A 21,236-nucleotide genomic window follows, 5' to 3' on the forward strand; every position below is an offset into this window, starting at 1 on the left:
TTTTTAAATTTTTTTTATTCAAAAAAAATTATTATTTTTTAAATTTAAGGAAAAGACGAAAATACCCCTGTTATTTTGACAGAAAAACTAACGGAGGTACTATTTTGACACAAAATGAAAGTTGAGGTACTTTTTTGCAAGTTTTCAAAGTTGGAGTACTAAATTGATACAAAATGAAAGTTGAGGTACTTTTTTGCAAGTTTTCAAAGTTGGGGTACTAAATTAAAACAACATATCAAGTTGAGGTACTAAATTGTAATTTGCTCAAAATAAAACTTAAATTTTAAGACGCTTAAAATTTGAGAATTAAAAATTAAAAATATAACTTCGAATAATTATTTTAATTATACCCTAAAATTTTGAATTATGTCAAAAATAAGATAAAAAAGGTCATAAAAAACCCCAATAAATAAAGAAAAATAAACGAAGTTCTGAGTTGACCATAAGATTCTGAGTTGAAAAAAAATAAATCATCATCACAGAATTCTAGAATTTGTTTTATTATTATTAATAGAATTGAGTGACGTCGATGAAGTAAAAGCCAGTGTTCAATTATTATAGCTGATGAATATAAAATATAAATATAAGTGCATGCAATCTCCATTCTCACATAGCACTTGTATTCGAAAACTCTTTCTGAAATGGCAAGTTCATTGTGGTTGGGTTTTGTTTCTCTCATCTTGGTGAAGATGATGATGATGATGATGATGATGATGATGGTCTCCCTCCCTCTCCTTTCCACCGCCATCTCCTCCTGCAACGGCCCATGCAAAACTCTCAACGACTGCTCCGGCCAGCTCATCTGCATCAACCGCAAGTGCAACGACGACCCTGATGTCGGGACCCACATATGCGGCGGAGGAGGACGGTCGTCTCCACCAGCTCCCGCTGATAACTGTCATTCCTCAGGCACTCTGCTTTGTAAGGGCAAGTCATACCCTAAATACACGTGTTCACCACCGGTAACGTCAGCCACGAAGGCCAAACTGACGCTGAACGACTTCAGCGAAGGCGGCGATGGAGGGGGGCCGTCGTATTGCGACGACAAGTACCACGAGAACAGTGAGCAAGTGGTGGCGCTGTCCACCGGGTGGTTTGATAACAAGTCGAGGTGTGGGAAGATGATAAGGATTAATGGCGGTGATGGGAAGAGCGTGACGGCCAAAGTGGTGGATGAATGTGATTCGCGGGCTGGCTGTGACAAAGAGCATGCGGGTCAGCCGCCGTGTAGGAACAATATTGTGGACGGCTCTGCGGCTGTGTGGGAGAGTTTGGGACTGAACAAGGATTTGGGTGTTGTGGACGTTACTTGGTCCATGGCCTAGCTTAGCTAGCTATAACGTAATTTTGCTTATCAATAAAGGTACAACACATTTTAAGAAATGAAGTCGGATTTCATTTTATCAGAGATGTCACTGTGATACACTTTGATACTAGAATTAATGTAATAAGTATCGCGTGTTTAACTTTAATCATAATTAATTAAGGATATAGGATGGCAAGAAGTACTGTTTGGATATGGATTACATTTACCCTTGGACATCAACTGGGGTGGTAGGAAAGTTTTACCGTGGAATCAAGCCCAGTTTGCATTGTAGTTTAAGAATCTGCATGTGTTATTTCAATGATCAACATTGCGACATAAGAAACGAAAGAGATAAGGAATCTATCTAATGCAGTTGTCATATGTTACTCTGGTTTCAGGTTGGTGGATTGGTGCTTTAAATATGTCAAAATTAATGCAGGATGGTGAAAGAAATCCAGAATCTCATAGAATATTTTATTCTGGACGTCAGGTATAATTTTTCACTTAACAAAAAAATAATAGATTTGAGGCTTTAACTTGAATCGTACTAAAAATCAAGCCTCAGTTTTATAAGCTCACCACATTTCTGGTCTTATTTAGACCCGTGCCTCGTCTAACAAAGATTGCAACCTGCATTATAAATGGTGCTTGTGTTATGAGTGTATTACAGATAAAACCCCAAAGATAAAACATAATGAAATCACTGAACACTAATCTAATTTTAACGTAAATAGCATTATTTAACCAAACCAGAAAATATAGATGGAGTAAAGCTAAAATCTTGTTGGAATACTAAAATTAAATATATACATATATATATATATATATGACAATTCAACAAAGAAAAAAAAATACTAAAATAATGCATTACCTGACCTGCAAACCCAGGGTAAGGTAATAACCCCAAAGGCTCGTCATTGTGAGAAGATTGGCATGCCAAACTGTGCTCCAAGCCTCTTTGTCCCATCCCCTGAGGCACAAAAACCCATTTTAGGGTTCATTCTAAGGGCTGCTCTCCTACCAATGCAGCGAGGAACATTCTTCTCATCTTTCTCTATAGGCAAAGCATTGATTTGATCAACCACGCCAAGCTTTGACTTATTTCTAAATTTTTTTTTGCAGCTTAATTGTGGTATGCAGCCGTTCTTCGAGGCTGGAAATCATTGTTCAATCGGTTTGATACAATTGCGTGGAGCATCTCAATCTCTGAAGCTTGAGATTCTGCAAATTTTGGATGTTCATTTTTCGAGGTGGTGCTGATGAAACCTGTAGCCTAGCTGTTTGAATCCGTCAAGAGCCATTAGCCGTTTGAATCATCACTCAAACTTTAATTTGAATGTCAAAAGATATTAAGATTCTGTGAGCCAACTATCTGAATATAAGTTCTCCAGTCTCTCCCCAACTCCGAAAGCATGCACCTGGTCTTGAATCTGAACCCAACTGCAACTACGATTCTTCTTCGCACTATTTGATTTCATCAGTTCCCTCACCCTTGTTACCTCTTCCCATTTCCCTGCTTCTGCATACATGTTTGAAAGAAGTACATAGTACCCAGAATGCTCAGGTTTCAACTTAAACAGATACTCTGCTGCCCAACTCGCCAACTCTACATTCCCATGGATTCGACATGCCCCAAGCAAAGCACCCCAAATATTAGCATCTGGTACAATTGACAGGCCTTTAATAAGTTCTACTGCTTCTTCCATAAGGCCAGCTCGGCCAAGGAGATCAACCATGCAAGCATAGTGCTTTTGTGTCGGCTCAATATCTTGAGCTTGCATCCCCTCAAAGTATTTTTTCCCCTTCTCAACTAGCCCTCCATGACTACAAGAGGACAAAACTGCAATATATGAAACTGAATCGTATTCTACACCATCTTCCCTCATTGCTTCAAAAAGACTGATTGCAGTGTTAAACTCACCTAGCATTCCGTATCCCAAAATCATAGTATTCCAAGAGGCTACATCCTTGTTTGGAATGCGGTCAAAGACCTTAGTAGCAAGATCAATTCGTCCACATTTGGTATAAAAATCCAAAAGTGAGTTCGCAATAAAGAGATGAGTGTGAAAAAGCTTTCTTACTAATGATCCATGAATCTCTTTGCCTTTATTGATTGCAGTTAGATTTGCGCAAGCTGATATAACTCCCACAAAGGAAACAATGTCATGCATCATGCCCATAAGCTTCATTTCAGAAAACAAACTCAGAGATTCTGAGCAATCAGTAGTCTGAGAATACCCTACTATTAGTATATTATAAGACACCTCATCTCTAAGGGTGGTGTTAAAGACATTTCGAGCAAGATCTAGCCATCCACATTTTGCGTACATGTCTGTCAGAGCATTGGAAACAAACAAATCAGAGGCAGATCCCATGCGCATAGTCCTTGCATGGATTTCTTTTCCAAGACGAATGGAACCCAACCGTGCACAAGCTGGAAGAAGATTTGTGAAGGTGAAGGAGTTGGGAATTTCACCATAAGCTTGCATTTGTGTCACAAGTCCAATGGCTTCCAACTCAAGCCTGCTTTGAGCAAAATTAGCAACCATGGCATTCCAAGAAACAATATTCCTTTCATCCATCTCTTGGAACACATTGGACGCCTCATTTGAACAGCCTGATTTTGCATACATATCAATTAACGAGTTGGCAATGAAGATATCTGATTCAATACCCATTCTCATACTGTAACCATGGAGTTCTTTGCCCACTCCAAAGAATTTTAGTTCAACCAACACCGGTAGCATGCTAGAAATGGTGACAGAGTTTGGTTTAACCCCTACATCAATCATCAACCTAAATGTATCAAAGGCTTCGATGTTATGCCCCATGTAAGATAGACTAGTGATAGCTGCATTCCAAGAAACCTCATTCCTCTGAATCATCTCATCAAAAACTTGTTTTGAAGCCTTCACATTCCCACATTTCCCGAAAACATCAACCAATGCATTTCCTGTAGTCACCTGAAGATCCAAACCAGCCTTCACAACATAGCAGTGAATCTGAATTGCCATCAGCTCATCTCTAAGCTCCGCACAAACTGGTAACACAGTAATGACACTAACAACATTTGGCTTAAACCCAGTTCCCAAATTCATCTCTCTATAATTATCAAGTGCCTCTAGGTAAAACCCATTGACGGAAAACACCCCGATAACCGTATTCCACGAGACAACATCCCTTTCACGCATTTCATCGAACACCCTCTTTGCATCTCTTAGATCCCCACAATTACCATAAAACAACAAAAGGGTATTTCCAACAAAAACATTCAAATCAAAGCCCAGTTTAAACACAACCCCATGAATCTCCATCCCTTTTTTAACATCCAAAAGGTCCGAACATGCCTTGAGAACAAAAGGAAAAGTATGATCATCGAGTTGGACACCACTTCGAACCATTTGATTGTAAGTCTGAAAACAACCAGATTGAACTTGAGCAATGGAACAAACCCGTATGAGGGTGTTCCACAAGAAAGCAGTGCGACAATGTCGAAAGGTTTGTTCGAAGAGACGGTGAGAGGTCTCTGGGGATTTGAATGTGGCGTACCTGAGCATAAGGGATGCGCAAAGAGAGACACTTTGGGGAAGGAGGCCATTGAAGAGAGCAGAGGCGTGGATTTGCTTGGTGTGGTGAAGGGTTTGGGCGTTGGAGCTGAGTGTGAGGAGATTGGAATGAGGGTGAGTTGGTGAGGCATGTGTCCATGGGATTGTGGTGGTGGTAGAGAGAGACAGAGTTTCGTTTTTGCAGCAGAGTATTGAAACCAAATGAAAGTGTCTGAGTGCATGGTAATGGTGATGGTGGCTTACCTTAGAAAGAAGCAAGGCCTTCATGTGTTACAATAGACGAAGAAGAAGAACAATAATAATTTCATAAGGGAAATTTAGAGCCAAAATTTTTGTCAGACTTCTAGCTTTAAAAAAAGAAATTAGAAATGGCCAAAACAAAAAAAAGAAATTAGAAATCTATGGAGTAGTGTAGCAGTTATGGGCCTTGTGCTACATTACTCCATAATTATAAAGTAAAAGTTGTAAAACTACTCCATAGTTTTTCTTTTGCATGAATAAAACTTACAATTTTTTGTGATTTTAGCTAATTTCTAAAGTACAGCTGAGAAAAGCAATGGGGATAAATAATGTGTCAATCAAAATTTATTATTAATTCTTTGTTTTTTTAATCAAAGGCAAAGAGCCTACTTTATTCGTAGATTTCAACCAAGAAGAAAAATGGGAAATTTCATTAGATAAACCGTTTTAATACAATTCTATTTTTTTTAATCCTCCGATCTCAGCTTTATCTTTAATAACTCTTTGTCCAATTTTTGGACAAAAATGCCCATCTCTCTCTCTCTCTCTCTCTCTCTCTCTCTCACCCACATCACATCCTTTCTATCAATGGTGGACTATGAACTCCAGCATGCTTGTACTACTCTCGAGAATAAATAACGGATTTCAGAAAAAAGGGAAGTGAAGCCTTGGTCAAAAGAGTACGGGTTTTGGATGTAATCAGGGAAAAAGATTATCAAGAACATTCTATTCATTATTAAGCAACAAAAAAAAAAAAAAAGCTTGGATTGAGACTTAGAAACTTATTTTTAGATATGAGTTTAACAAACTTTTATCTGGATATGTTGTTCCATAAAACTTTGACATGGTTTTGTTGTTCCAGATATAAAATTTCGATTTGAGTTTGTTGTTCCATATATGAAATTTCGATCTTTGTTTGATATTCTAGATCTGAAATTTCGACTTGAGTTTGTTGTTTCAAATTTGAAAATTGATCGTTGACGACAAATAGTCGACACATGGTCGACAAATGGTGCTACAACCACTTTAGATGGTGCTGCAGCCTGTTCATCATATTCTACTCTTTTTTTTTAAATATTTTTGTTAAAATCAATTTTTTGGTCAATATAGTGTCGACATGTCGACCATGTGGCAATTATAAGGATATTTTTGTCCTAAAATAGGCCAAAAAGTCATAAAAAATTAAACTGGGAGGAAATGGTTAAAAAAGATAAAATTGTATTAAAATGAGTTATTTAATGAAATTTCCCAAGAAACATCATCCCGGAAGTAGGAAGAAAACCAAGATGGCCATTCCTCCATCCAAACATAAGCTTGATCACTACTCAAGCTAAATCGAGCTAAGAAGTGAGCAACAAAATTATATTTACGAGGAATGAAATTAATAGAGACATAAGTAAAACACAACAATAGCTGCCGAAACACATTAACAATCTCATAGTTAAACAGAGGCTGTGAAAATCATAGAGTTAATACTTCAATACAGAGATTGGCAGCTTACAAAACCTTAGCAGTCATTTAGCATTAACTTCATACTTATACAGGTTATTGCTACCAAGTACTAAGAACAGAGGGGTTGCTTTGTAGACATAAGAATTGGAACTGTATGCAGTCCCAATTCTTACCTGCTGCTCTATTACTAATTATTTCAATTAGTTGCATTTAATGAATTTTAAATTGCTTTTTTTGTATTATGCTTGGTGGCTTTTGGCATGCTGTGACTTTTTGGATTGGATTTTCAAAAGAATAGATTTACTGCACTATGATTAGTTATCAAAAAAGCTACAAGCCACTACAAGTATACACTTTTATCTTCTTATGCTCTTGCACATGCCTATATATATGGTTGTGTTTTATCTCATAAGCATGTATTTGCATACTGCCACACTGATAACTAAACCAAATTAGACAATGATAAATGAGCTTGCCCAAGGATAGAGATAGAAAGAATTTTGTTTAAGTGATGACTAATCAAACCATTTGGAGTTGTTTGAATTGAATTTTACTCATAGAAAAAGTTATCGGTTCATAAAATAATCTAGACTATTATTTACAGCTCGATCAACGATTTAAATTATTTGTAAACCGTCTTGACTAAAGTATGTTAAATAAAAATTTTTCAATATTATTGTACCCAGTACATATGCATTCCCTTGGACCCGAATCCTCTCCATTCCTATCCTTTATCCATTCTCAATCTCAACCTCCCTCTGATCAATGCCTCAATCTCCTTTCCCTCTTCGTAACTTTTCTCATTCTTCTTTAATTTCTTCATAGTATTTTACCATTTATTTATGTTTTCTTTATCCTCTTTACCAAACTTCTCAAACTGACGGTTAATGAATTGGTATGATTATGTTTAGTATATAATTCAATTGGTTTTAATTTTGTACCACTCGACTAAATTAATTTAATTGGTTTTATTCCCATATGCTTAATTTACGTACATTGGTTTTAATTTAGATTAATTAGGATTGCGGAACCAATGGGACCGTTCCCCCCCTACTTCCACAAACAACAGAGCGAGAAAGACTGAAAGAAAAGAATCGAACAGCGACGATAATTACACAAATACCCCAACAGTCTCTCAAGGTCGCCAAAAATGGCGGCCACCACCAACCCAAAAGTTCCTCCCGCGCCGAGCTCGGAGAAAATGAACAAAAGGGTTTTGCTTTACTCCGTTCTACTCACTCTGCAATACGGAGCTCAGCCTCTGATCTCCAAGCGCTTCATCAGGTACTTCAACACCGCGATCCCTAAAATTTACTTCACAAAATCGTCAATTATCGACCATATTGTCTGAAATTCTTGTGCATTTTGTATATGATTGATACTTACAGTAGAGAAGTCATCGTAACCTCGTCTGTTCTGACATGCGAGATAGCCAAGGTTCTCTGTGCCCTATTTTTCATGGCAAGAGACGGTAGCTTGAAGAAGGTCTACAAAGAGTGGACTTTGCTAGGTGCGTTGACCGCCTCAGGGCTCCCCGCTGCCATTTACGCACTCCAAAATAGTTTGCTTCAGATTTCATACAAGAATCTTGATTCACTCACCTTCTCAATGCTCAACCAGACCAAAATCATTTTCACTGCTCTCTTTACATATTTGATATTGAGGTATGTATGTATGAGGCTATTACAATGCACATTGTGCACTGCAACTATGAAATCTGAATGCACCTAATGTATTAACTAGTTATGAACTTATTATTACCCATTAGGCTGATATTTGGGTGCAATTTGTAATCTGTTTTTAGGCAGAAGCAATCGATTCAACAAGTTGGGGCTCTCTTCTTGTTGATTTTTGCAGCTGTTCTTTTGAGTTTTGGGGAAGGCTCCAGCAGAGGGTCTGGTGGTAGTAGCAATTCTGACCATGTATTGTTTAATGGGATTGTTCCCGTCTTGGTTGCATCGGTACTCTCCGGTTTGGCATCCTGTTTGTGTCAGTGGGCTTCTCAGGTTAGCAAAACATTTCAGTTTCTCTGGCTTGAAGCAACTATTCTATAGTCTTGTCCATTTTCTATCATCGTTATCGTCTCTTTTTATATTACAGGTTAAGAAACACTCATCATACTTGATGACTGTAGAGATGTCTATTGTTGGATGTTTGTGCTTGTTGGCCAGTACCTCTAAGTCTCCCGATGGAGAATCTATCAGAAAACATGGACTTTTTTATGGTTGGACTCCACTAACTTGGGTAATGATCATATTTTGTTATTTTGGGTCTGGGAAATGACTATATAGATATTTAACAATTTCATCTCATTTTTGCATATTGGTTTTACTCTTTTGGAGTTTCTCTAATTGCTTAGTAGCGCATATGGCATGCTCAAAAGAGTCAAAACTACCACAACCATTGATTTGGTTTGCTAGGCAGACAGAAAATTTTGATTCACATGAAAGAAATGGTTGTTTCTCTTCAGCACATGGCTTTCATTTGAAGGAAACCTTCTTCATGCTTATCCATTCTGGTATACTGTCACCATTTAGATATCCATCGGCACAGCTTCTATTGGACCAGAATTCTGTTTTCTTTTTTTCTTTCTTAACCTTGGGCGTCATTCTCTTTTCCTCTTTTATTAGCTTCAGTATGCTTGTTTCCAACACAACTGTATAGTTCCTTTTAAAAACAAATTTAAAGTTGGCTTCCCTCCCCAACCCCCGGCCCCTCATTTGTTTCCAATCTCTAAGTTGTTCCCTTAGTTTAGTTTGCTCTTGCCCTATGTTCCCAAAATGGTGAATATGATTGATGGAATCTCAGGTGGCACTGGGGTTTGCGACAATATAGATTTCTATAATGATTGAGACAATATGCATTTTTTGTATTTAGATTGATGCGATTATAAATTATATTTGGCAAAACATGTAATGCTTTTCTGTATTATGTTGCAATTTGCATGGGCTATGATATGCCTCTTCGAATGTTTTTTTCCTTGTTCCAGATCCCAGTCATGTCCAATGCCCTTGGTGGAATTCTTGTTGGTCTAGTCACAAGCCATGCCGGCGGTGTTAGAAAGGCAAGTTTAACAAAATAATATGATAACAAGAGTAGTGATCATATGGTTTCAAGCTCACTATTAGCTTTCTTTAATATTTTCATGAATCAACATACTTCAAACTTTAAGAAAAGAATTTCCCTTGATCTGCTGTATCTGTGGAACATATAAAGGCAGCTGAATCTGAGCTCTTTAGTTCTTAAGGCTCATGCTAAAATCTTCATTGATAATTCTTTGAATCTGACAAAATGTGCCAAATTGGTAAATCAATCCATCCTTGGGCATACACTCATAGTCTCTGACTGATCATTTTGGTTGGAGTGGCTGAGAAAATAGATACATTTTCCATCTCTACATGAATTTCTTATACAACTTTCATTCTTGAAAGGCCAATTCAGTTTTCAAAGTACTTACTACAGAAGCTTTATCCAACATGGTTGCAGGGGTTTGTCACTGTTTCTGCACTTCTTGTTACGGCTTTGCTGCAATTTGTTTTTGAAGGGAAACCACCTTCATTGTATTGTCTCGTGGCTCTTCCTCTCGTGGTTAGCAGCACTTCGATATACCAGAAATATCCATACCGAGTTAAAAAGAAAGAATTGTAAATATTAATCATTGTAACATCAGGGGAGTTATTATTTTGCCCCTTATATGTTAGATTTGGACATATTAAACATTTCCAGAGTTGGAGTTGGACATATTGGAATTGTAGATGCATAGGAATTTTACCTTCTCGTTAAGGAATTCAATAGCACATTGTTGGTAGCTCCCATAAAACGTTTGAATGGGTTTCTAATTTGGCCAAAGACCTCTTTGATCTGTGTTTCAACTATTAATACAAAGGTAATTGTAATGTTTTGTTGTTGTAGTAGTACAATAGATGCATGAGTTGTTTTTTAGATCGATGATGATTATCATTGCATGGTTTTGCTTGTTTCTGTGGAATAAAGTAGTCTGGAGATTAAATAAAATTGTAACATTATGTTTCTTCATTAGAAAGTTGCTGGTTACAAGGAAATGCTCTGTATTTGAGCAGATTGAGCTTATGGGTTCGAATCCCACTGCAACAAAATAAGACTTCAGATTGTCATCCGGATTCCATTCCTAGATGTACTGGTTGATATTTCTTTTCTTCAATTTTAAATACGACACTATTCCCACTAACACAAATAATAAAAACATACTACTCATCTTCTTTATACAATTCTAGTTAAATAGGTTTGTCGTGTAAAAATTGAATTGTTCGTTTTTTACTTTAATTCAACTTATTTAATATTCAAGTTAATGAGTGTAATTATGGGTGGGCACGGGACCCCGGGGGAGGAAAAGGGAGGGGAGGGGAGGACAAGACTAACCCTCATTCCGTTCTCATCTCATACTTTGGGTTCGGGATCGGTACGGGATGGGGTGGGCATTTTGGGGCTCTAGTACCGTCTCGTCTCGAACCAAACTGATTCGGTCTCAGACGAAAATTTTCAATTTTTCAAGATGAGCTTGGGGAAGGGGGTGGCAGTTGGGGAGAGAAGGGAGAAGAAAAAAAAAATGTGGCCTTGGATTGTTAGGAAAGTGGTTGGACGGCGAGGTGGGTGACCAGGCAGGGTCGCGCACGGGCTTGAAGTGGTTCGGTGGCTCGAGTTTGAGGTGGCTGGGTGGCTGGTGCTGGTTGCGAGGGAGAGAGAGAGATGGAGGATGGTGTTGGTGAGAGAGAAAGAGTAAGCGAGAAGGAAGAGAGAAGGAACAAAAGTGAGAGCCTAGGGGGGTTGTTACGGGTTGGAGAGAGAAAAAGAGAGAGAGAGAGAGTTTTAAAATTTAAAATAATAAATAAAAGGTTGGAGAGAGAGAGAAAGAAAGTTTTAAAATTTAATATAATAAATAAAATATAATTTGGGACGGTTTTAAACATCAGAACCGTTCTCATTTCATTTAAGAACGGGACGGGACTGGATCGAGACGAGATGAAGGAACAAGGACTGATCGGGAGGGAACAAGACGGAATGAGACAATTTCGGTATTTTCAGTATTAATGCCCACCCTTGAGTGTAATGGTTCTTCCAAACCTGTTAACTTCATTTGGGTTCGAATCACTTTAAAAAATTACCAACCTTATGCAATTCTGAAATTTATCTATTCACATGTGAGAGAAATGTTGATGCTTCCCTGATTCCCACCCCAACTATCACTGGTTTGGATGAAGAAGGAAGAAATGTTATTGCAACCAAAGAAGGAAGAAAGACATAATAGTCTTCTTCAACACCAAGCAGAACCTTGAAGAGAAGTTGAAGGATTATTTGTGCAGGTTTATCACCAAGATGTCAGCTCTCGATGAGTGCGACCCAAAAACCGCTTCTTTGGCCTTTCAGGAAGAATTGTTACCTAGAACGAAAATGCACCAGACCCTGTTCAAAAAGCCGCCAAAGGACATGAGAGAAGTTTTGAACCAGGCAGACGTGTGCATAAGACTGGAAGAAGAATGGGCAATACAGACTTGCTAGATGATGACCGAGACCACTTCACCGAAGAAGAAAGCTGTACTCGAAGAATATAGAGGCTATATGGAACACGCCCGAACCCGAGACACTAGGAGATAGAAGTCCATGAGTTCTGAACACTTGTCAACTGATTGATGAAAACAATTTTCATGAGAATAATACGATCTGAAGGCCTCCAACCTGAAGTTCAGACAAATAAACTCTGAACCGGAAAGCTTGTCGCTGAACCTCGAGCTCTCGCCGCCGAACAGGAAAGCTTGGCTCGACAGCGTTACGGCGTTAGCTAGTTCGGCTATACGAAGCACGAACAAGATGCGCGCTGCTGGATTATTGGACGATGACTTGCGAGCAGAATGCACGGATTTGCAGCATCAGCTGGCTCGCGCATGATGACGCTGGGCTTGGCGCTGCGTGTGCTGCGTGTGTCGATCGGACTTAAGAAATTGCTATGAACCCTAATTAATATTAGAAGGTAAATACAAAGCTTAAGAAATTAAAAAGATTAAATGTTATTCTATACAATCTGACACCAGAAGGATCAAATCAACAAAACCCTTTCCAGCAGACCAACAATGGATGCCAATTCCATCGTAAATTCCAGTACAAAGGAGGTAAGTTCCAAGATTAATTAAAAAAGTAACAAAAGAGCGTCAAAGGAGATTGGTAAGTTCAAAGGATTATTAATCAATTCCAGCTTTTCATAAATTAAATAAAAAAAGTAATAAAAGACCAAAACCAACCTTGACAGTGAAAACGACCAAAGTTTGGAGAGAGGGGAAGAGTTATGAGGAGCGTGACTTTGGAGACGCAAAATAAAAATTGATTAATGGGAAATTAATTGAGGAGAGAGAAGTGACAAATTAATTTTTATCGAAACGATTTCAGTCATTCGGATCTAAAGATAAATTTGAGGATTCAAAAATTATTATGTTTTATTATATAGATTATATAAAAGTGATGGACAAAAGATGAAATGGATTCGTAACATTTTTTAGTGTGAATGGAGTTGCATAAATGTTTAAATTTATATTCAAAGTTAGAATTAAAACAAATAAAATAAAGATAAGCAATGGATCCAAATCCAGAGATAATGTGATGAACAATATATATGACTCCATGCAGACCCCTCCTTACATATTGTAAAATTTGGATTTTTTTTCTTATTTTGTAAACTCCTAACTTTTAATCTAATTTGTCCAATAGAAATCAAATGGGTCTCTCATTTTTTTAGAGTTTAGTAATTCAAATATACATTATAATCTTTGAATTTCAATAAACCATTTGGGTATAGAGTCAAACTATGATGTGATTTAAGTATTTGTATCAAGTCAAATAATACAACTCAATTATATACTCTTTTTTTTTTGTTAGAAAGCAATAACATTGCATTAAAATAGTCAAAAAGGCATATATAGAAACACAAAGTTATGACAAAAGCCCTACAATAATAAGATCAACGAGCTAAACGCTAACAAAGAAATAAAAGCCCGATCTCGTAACGTCGGCATCGAGCAAACACTTCAGCCACCAAATGGAGCCAGCGAGGCATCGTAGAAATTAGCGAACTAGTCATGTTTGGTCCACAATCCAACCAACATCTCTAAATCGAGTCTGACAATAGATCAAGGTGGCAGATTGGGCAGTAATAATCGGCAGGACCGGTACCAGCGAACATAGTGACATCCCTACTTCTTGTGACGAGAATCAGAGACAAACTGAATGAAAGATCTCCAGAGAGCAACTAAGCATCGCTAAAGCAGGATTCGACGTCGCACAACACACATATTGGGCATAATGCCACAGATAGACCAAACTAAAGCGATCATAAAATCCCTCTTTTATTAAAATGAAAAAACTCTTACATGAAGAGATGAAAAAGCTATCACAAAAAGGGAGGAGAGTATCTCATAGTACCAACCAAAACAACAAAAGAAAAAGAGAAGGAGAAGGGAGAGGCGAGGGTAGGAGCAGCGGGCCTATGAAGAACACATGAGCCACCGCCCCCACCCTTGGAAATACTGAGCTGAGAGAGATAGGGTTAAGGAGAGAGAAGAGAGGGTTTGGGGGTGGCGGCTAAGGTTTGTTGCAGGGTATAATTTGAAATATGTTATAACTAAATTATATACTCTTGAAACTAGCCCAAGTAACAAGGATGTGTGGTGTAATCATTACACGTTTGGCCATGTTTTTTTGGTCGAAAACCGTAGCAGGAATGAGAATTTAATTCCTGTTCTAGCAAGACTCGGTGGTTGGTTAAGTTTTTAAGTTTGGAAAGGAATCTGAACTACGTAATTGACCGAAGTCAAATTCTGCTAAACGGGCTGAGTCCAATTACTAGGGGGTGTGGTATTTGTATTCCGTCCATCATATGGAATGCAAAATTAAAATAGATACCTGTTTTACCATTCGACAATTGATGTACTAGTTGTTCATTGATGTACTAGTTGTTCTCATCTCTATGCTTCTGGATTGTTCATAGCTATTTTCCATTGGGAAATGTGCCTCAATTTTATTGAACTTTTTGTTGAATTAAGAAAGAGAAGTTATATTGGCCAAAAAAAGAAAAAGAAAGAGAAGGTACAGACCAATCAACTAGTAGCCTTAGTATTTGAAAACCAGCCGATTGGGCTCCTCTCTAATTTTAATATTTTTTGTTCTCTATTTTAATATATGTTGTTCTCCTCTTATATCAATATATAAAGCATTTCTTTTGACTAAAATATCAAACTCCAATCTTAAAAAAGCATTCCAACAAACGAGTTTGAATTTTTTTCCTTTTCAATTTTAATTTATGACGGTATAGTGCTAAAATATATATATTTGTTAGTACTGAAAAAATGTTTTTTTTTTTAATAAAAAAATATTTTTGGAAGATTATTATGTTTTTAATTTCATTCCATTTCGAGATTTACCAAACATGAAAATGGAATGACAAGTCATTTCTTAACTTTGATTCCATAATTATTTTAAACGCTTAAATGAAAATCTTAATATAATTCTATTCTTGGATAATTATGTAATAGAATACAATTACTATTCTGATTCTTAGATTATAATCAAACAAACAGGGCCAAAAGACTTATGCCTTTATGCAGAGCCATCCCTGAGCATGGGCTGGAGGGGCGACCGCCCAAGGCCCATCTTCAAGGGGGGCCCCAAATTTATATATATATATATATATACACTATACAATAAAAATAAAACTATAATTAAAAATATGTGATTTGTACAATTCCTATAAAAGTGTATAATACCTTATTTCTAAAAAGCCCAAATTTGTAAAAAGCCCAAATTGATTTTTTTATAACTAACTAGTAAATCAATTTATGTTTTAAACTTTCAATTCTTTATTGGAAAATTTAACATTAAAGTTTCTTTTTGTTAAAAGAACCAGATTCTCTCTCTCTCTCTCTCTCTCTCTCTCTCTCTCTCTCACTTTCTCTTCCTCCATTCCTTGCAACGGATCGGATCTTAAATTCTATAAGCTTCAGCTCGAGAGCTCTTCTTTGATTCTATTTCAATTTGGGGTTTCTCTTCTTTAGTCCTCATTCCCTCTCCAAAAAAATTAGAGTTTATTGTAATTAGTTTAATTAGTTTGAGGTTTCTCTTTTTTAGTGTTCATTCCCTCTTTAAAGCTTGTATGTCCAGACTCCAAAGGCCCTGCAATCTTTTTTTTTTTTTGGCCAAGGACCTTGCAACTTTAATTAGTTTTGTTTAAAACTTGTATAACCAAAGGCCTTGCAACTTTGATATTGTTCAAAGTTTGTACAAACTGTGATATTATTTCATTTTATATGAAATTATTATTTTTCAAGAATATGTAAATGAAAAACATCTCTACAGAAATTTATAATATTTTTTTTTTTGTAAAACTAAAATTGTGTACAAAGAGGCCCATTTCATATTTTCGCCCCGAGCCTCCAAAAAATCAAGAACGGGACTACCTTTATGCATCAAGGCTTACCATTTGAATGACAATTAATTAATGCTATTTTTCACTATATTATATATTTATTTATTTTATTATAATAATTTGATGTATGAAAGGTTTATGCATCAAAGCTTATGTCTCGTTTAATGAAAAGAAAAAAGCTTACGCCTCACTTTGTGAGATTGAAGACACCTTCTTTTATACTTTTATGTTTGAAAAACTTAAGATAATGAATTAATATTAGAATAAATTTAGTGTTTGGCCGAGGTAATTAAAATAGAACTCAATTATGCATATTTTTTGAGAACAAAATAGGAATTAATTAAAACTCATCAGTGTCTACTTATAGAATGTCAACTTCTAAATTTTACAAAGTATTTGAACCTCATATATATGCTGGATCTATCTTTTTTGTGTGATGATATGCTGGATCTGAGTTATCCTTTGTTTTTCTTTTTGGACAATTAGACTTACTTATTAAAAGCAAAAGAACGATTACACATAAGCATCACCTCGAAGAAGGGAACCAACAATGTCATTGTTGCAGGACCATCCTCGATCGATCAAGCCACACTAAAATTTGAGTACAAGACAAAATATGTTTGGCTACATTAATATATATGATCAGTAATTTGATAGCATTCTTTGAAGTTGGACCCGAGTTATCCTTGCTTTATATTAAAATCATATTAATTTATTTAAAGAAATATATGTGCCTATTAAGGGTTTATGCAATTTGTACACTCAACATTTAACTCTCTCTCTAAAGTCTAAAACCCCCTCAAAATCCCAAATTCTCAAAACCCTAGCAGAGCCTACTTCTTGTGGTTCACCTGCACCAGCAGCAGAACCAGCCATGGCGCTGAGCTCTCTCCGCCTCCGCCGAACCCTAACAACCACCCTCTCAACCCTCCACCGTTCTCTCTCCGCGACCTCCGCACTTTCTGCTCCGCACTCTTCTTCCTCTCCTCTCTTCCACGCCCCCACCTCCCTACAATCCCCTTCTTCGCCCCCACAGTCCTGGACCCTCCTCCTCCAATCTCGGCCCTTCAGGTCGTCCTCGCTCTCTTCCGCGCGATCGGATTCGTACGCCGGCAACAACCGAAATGACGAGATTAACCCCGATACGATACTGTTCGAAGGGTGCGACTACAATCACTGGCTCATTGTCATGGATTTCGGGAGAGACAACAAGCCTCCTGCTGAGGAGATGGTGAGAACTTATGAGGAAACTTGTGCTAAAGGCTTGGGCATCAGGTCACACACCCTTCCTCGTTCCCTCTCTATATTTATATATCTATTCATGTGTGTATTTTTGCTTTGGTATTGTGTTTGGTTGATGAGAAAATTTGGCGGAAAAGGGAGGATTTTTAGTAGAAATGTTAATTTTGAGTTGTGCCTTGTGCCTTGTGAAATGGACTTCAAATCATTTTGGATGTGTGTGAAACAGTATGTTTACAAGGTACTAGTGAAAATTTCTCTTAGAGTTAGAACAAGTATGATTGTGATTAGAGATTAGGAATATGAACGAGCCAATAGGCTGCAAAGTGCAGAAATCCTCCAAACCTTTGTCCATGGTTGTGCAATTGCTGGCCTAATTGCTTCCAACTGACCCTTAAGGAAAAAAAAAAATATTACAGTCTCATGCCAATGAAATGTTTTACTTGCAAAGGAAAAAGGAAGTCCAATGATTGTGTATTGTCAGTTCTTTCTAGATAAACCAATTGTACCATGTAATTCTGGATTTCTCTAATGATACAGAGATTATTGGCTATTTATGTATTTGATTGTCAGTCATTTTCTGGATGTGATTGTGTCAATGCTTATAGTTTCTTGAACATTAAGTTCATGCTAGCTTTAAGTTTGTAGCAGTCTTATATAAAATGATTTTGGCCGGTCATGAGTATGTTTTTTATTTTTTATGATTCAGTTTGGAAGAGGCAAAACAGAAAATGTATGCTTGTAGCACAACAACATATACGGGCTTTCAGGTTGTGATGTCTGAGGCAGAGTCAGAAAAGTTCAATGGTAATTTTGGTAGCATTTTATGATACCATTGAAAATGATAGTCTTGATGCTAAATATTCCATTTTATTTTAAACAGGTTTGCCTGGAGTTATTTTTGTGTTGCCAGATTCTTACATTGATCCACAAAATAAGGAGTATGGAGGTAAGAGTTTTTTTTCCACCAGAATGCTTGTTTTCTTTGAGAATGGTGACTTAGAACTTATGAGCAGATTCAACCAGTTATGCTATTTTGGATTGCATTTAGACTCTTGTAAAATATTGAGCTGGTCCATCTATCCCGTGTGTTTCAGTATTCAATTGAAAGTTGATTTCTATATATATCAGGAGACAAGTACATTAATGGAACAATCATACCAAGACCACCCCCAGTTCAGTATGGGAGGCAGTCGAGGGGAAGATACGTTGATGGTAACAGAAATTCCCAAAGACCAAGATTTGATCAGCAAGGACCAATGCCTAATCAACATGGAAATCCCTCATATGGTCAACAGATGCCTATGCAAGGTGGAGGGAACTATGGGGCTTCACAAAATCATCCACAACAGAATTACAGCCCACCGGGACAAGGAGAGAACAAAGGTCATATGCCAATGAATACCCCTGGAGGGAGGGATGCATATCAGCCAGGGAGAGATCCAATACCTTCATATCAGGGCAACTACAACCAAGGGGGGCAGAGAAATTCTTATCCTCGAGAACAAAGGAACTTCTCTCAAGGAGATCAGAGGAATTATGCCCCTCCTGGTCAGGGAGAATTTAGGGGAGATGATAGGAATTATGGTCCACCACAGGCTGAAACTCATGGGCAAGGTTCGGGTGGATTTCAGGGCCAGGGAACAGCTCGATCTTTTGGGCAAGGACCGAGTCCTGGAGCTTATGGGCAAGGACCGAGTCAAGGACTGAGTCCTGGGGCTTACGGGCAAGGACCGAGTCCTGGGGCTTACGGGCAAGGACCGAGTTCTGGAGCTTTCGAGCAAGGACCGAGTTCTGGAGCTTTCGGGCAAGGACCGACTCCTGGAGCTTATGGGCAAAGCTACTCTGGACATGGAGAAGATCAGAGGTTCCCCCAAGCGGAGCAGAGGAACACACAAGGAGAACAAAGGAACTATGCACCGATGGGACAGACAAGCATTGACCAAGTAAGATATCCTCTGTCTGGTTACTAAGATGAATATTTGACCTGGGGAGTATCATTACAATTTAATCTGTGAGATAGAAACGACAGAATTTGCAGGGAAATTTTAGATTAGCTCATGGTTGTTGAATTTTGCAGGGAAGATATTAATGACATGTCACTGGAGACAATGCGAGAAGGATGTAGGAAGGAGTTATGAATCATTTCTCTCTTGTTTGATCTCATGAGAAGGGAAACTATTAACCTTTTGAAGTCTTTCCATGGTAAATAATCTGTCAATTTTCCTGTGTGCATCACTTTTTGACTAGTGAAATCAGAACGTTTAGGTTTCCTCTGTTTGAAGAACTTCACCTTGAATTTTCTACTAAAGAAGTATACAGGTTGGCTAAAATGTGAATATGATGTGCCAATAATTTTTATATTTTAGTTATGAGAAATGGCTGTTGTTGGTTCCCTGTGCTGGCTAGGTGTCTTTTGGACACATGATCAGTACTTTGTAACCATACAACCCTCATTCTGTTGAAGCCAGCCTACTACCTCTGAGGTATTGTACAATGATAGTAGCCTCCCTCCTTATTTTGAAAATCGCATTGAAAGAGAGTATGAGAAAGAGTGAGCATGCACAAAATGAATTGAATCAGAGAATTTAAAATCATTAATTAGGAGTCTATTTAAAGGCCGCCTTTTTCATTCGCAAAAATCCAGGCTGCAATTTGTCTTCACATTTTTAATCCCTTGTTCTTTAATCATGTGACCATTTTTATAAGAGGGATGTTAGGATGAATTCCTTTTCTAGTTGTTTTCAAATTTAAATTTTCAGTCTCAAGGCCTTATAATGCCTTGACCTATTCTAATAGTGAAACGTTGATCACACTTCTATATAAGCACTTACTTAAATACATAGGTGTTTTATATGATGTATTCATAATACTTTTTACACGTGTGGAAAATATATCACTAGAAGTGACTTCTATGGCTCCTTTTGGAGCTTTGTTGGTGGTTGATGTCCATGGGTGTCGTTGGGTTTAGTGGATTTCTTAGTGCGGTACTGTTGTGATGGTGGAGGGGCTGGGGTTGGGTGGTGGCTGCTGGGGTTCTTCCATGGGTGTTTAGGGTTTGTGATTGTTTTGGGAGTTGGCTTTTGAGCCTTAGTTCCTTTTTTTAAGACTAGCTAGCTCTAAGTTTACCAAGCATATATGCCATAAAGGACTAGTTGCCTAATCTTGACAGTGACAATAAGTTGCGCCATCAGCGTGTAGCCTCGTACACAGGTCACAAGCTTGCCTACTCTCTACTCAAGCTTTGTTGTGAAATGTATGATTTGGTTAGCTCCTACACCAGGTTGTCAAAAAAGAATCTGCCAGTTGGTTTCAATTATTTTGCTCCTTCAATACTCCAAATAGCAGACAATAACAAAACAGCTTCACCAACACCAACCCAACAAATGGGATGTGCTCTAGATCTTCTTATTCAAAAATAAATTATGGATTGTTTTTCACATGCTTTAATCATAATTCTGCATTATAAATTTAGGAGTTCACATTTAATCCATACATATTTAAAAATGAGATAAATTCATCACTATTTTGCTCATATTCTTGTGTCTAGCTATAACACCCCATTAGAATTAAAAATCAAATAAAAACAATCACATAGGGATCCGAATCCTTGTTATTTAACAACTCCTTTTTATTTTTATTTCTTTAACCTTGTCGGCATTCTGAGGGATCCTATTGCATTCTTCCCTGTCCAAATAAAATCGACTATGGGCTTCAATGTCCCATTTTCTTCTTTAAAATCGTTTTGTGTTCTGTTATGTTTTTTTTGTTCAATTATTCAACTATAATTTAGAATCTTTCGACAGGTCTATGTCTATGTCTATGCAATAATGTAGAATCTTATTCATCAAATACGTACTCAAAACTCCAAATGGTTTTTGTTTTATTAAGGTTTATTTACACCATTGCTCCATGTAAGATACACTTTTTTTCACTTTGCCCCCTGAAACTTAAATCCTCTCAGTTTGCCACTGAACTTCACACAATT

At 37.4% G+C, this 21,236-nt stretch overlaps 4 protein-coding genes across 5 annotated transcripts; 3 read left to right on the plus strand and 1 right to left on the minus strand.

The window, feature by feature from the left end:
- The first annotated feature begins 628 nt into the window (after positions 1-628).
- LOC147298843 (kiwellin-like) lies at positions 629-1,704 on the plus strand. Its single transcript, XM_086240952.1, has one exon. It carries the CDS (start codon positions 642-644, stop codon positions 1,323-1,325), a length of 684 nt encoding a protein of 227 aa, XP_086097078.1. The 5' UTR covers positions 629-641; the 3' UTR covers positions 1,326-1,704.
- A 24-nt stretch (positions 1,705-1,728) lies between these two features.
- Positions 1,729-5,246, minus strand: LOC147298844 (pentatricopeptide repeat-containing protein At1g18485-like). Of its 2 annotated transcripts, none has more exons than XM_086240962.1 (2): positions 2,183-5,246; positions 1,729-1,936 (listed from the first exon to the last, which is right to left on the minus strand). In XM_086240962.1, exon 1 carries the CDS (start codon positions 5,137-5,139, stop codon positions 2,656-2,658), a length of 2,484 nt encoding a protein of 827 aa, XP_086097088.1. In that variant the 5' UTR covers positions 5,140-5,246; the 3' UTR covers positions 1,729-1,936; positions 2,183-2,655. The 2 variants fall into 2 exon arrangements, with proteins under 2 accessions (XP_086097088.1, XP_086097084.1); XM_086240958.1 differs by having other exon boundaries at positions 2,178-5,246.
- A 2,372-nt stretch (positions 5,247-7,618) lies between these two features.
- On the plus strand, positions 7,619-10,460 carry LOC147298845 (Nucleotide-sugar transporter family protein). The gene is made up of 6 exons (XM_086227825.1): positions 7,619-7,848; positions 7,953-8,228; positions 8,369-8,570; positions 8,665-8,808; positions 9,554-9,628; positions 10,051-10,460. The coding sequence occupies exons 1-6, from the start codon at positions 7,715-7,717 to the stop codon at positions 10,210-10,212; spliced, it is 993 nt and encodes a 330-aa protein (XP_086083951.1). The 5' UTR covers positions 7,619-7,714; the 3' UTR covers positions 10,213-10,460.
- Positions 10,461-16,778: 6,318 nt separating this feature from the next.
- LOC147298846 (uncharacterized) lies at positions 16,779-19,627 on the plus strand. Its single transcript, XM_086249418.1, has 5 exons — positions 16,779-17,284; positions 17,958-18,055; positions 18,132-18,197; positions 18,380-19,194; positions 19,329-19,627. The coding sequence occupies exons 1-5, from the start codon at positions 16,884-16,886 to the stop codon at positions 19,338-19,340; spliced, it is 1,392 nt and encodes a 463-aa protein (XP_086105544.1). The 5' UTR covers positions 16,779-16,883; the 3' UTR covers positions 19,341-19,627.
- Positions 19,628-21,236: the final 1,609 nt, after the last annotated feature.

This window comes from Dryas octopetala, chromosome 1, assembly GCF_963921425.1.
Source record: "Dryas octopetala chromosome 1, drDryOcto1.1, whole genome shotgun sequence".
In the NCBI taxonomy this organism is placed as follows: Eukaryota; Viridiplantae; Streptophyta; class Magnoliopsida; order Rosales; family Rosaceae; genus Dryas; species Dryas octopetala.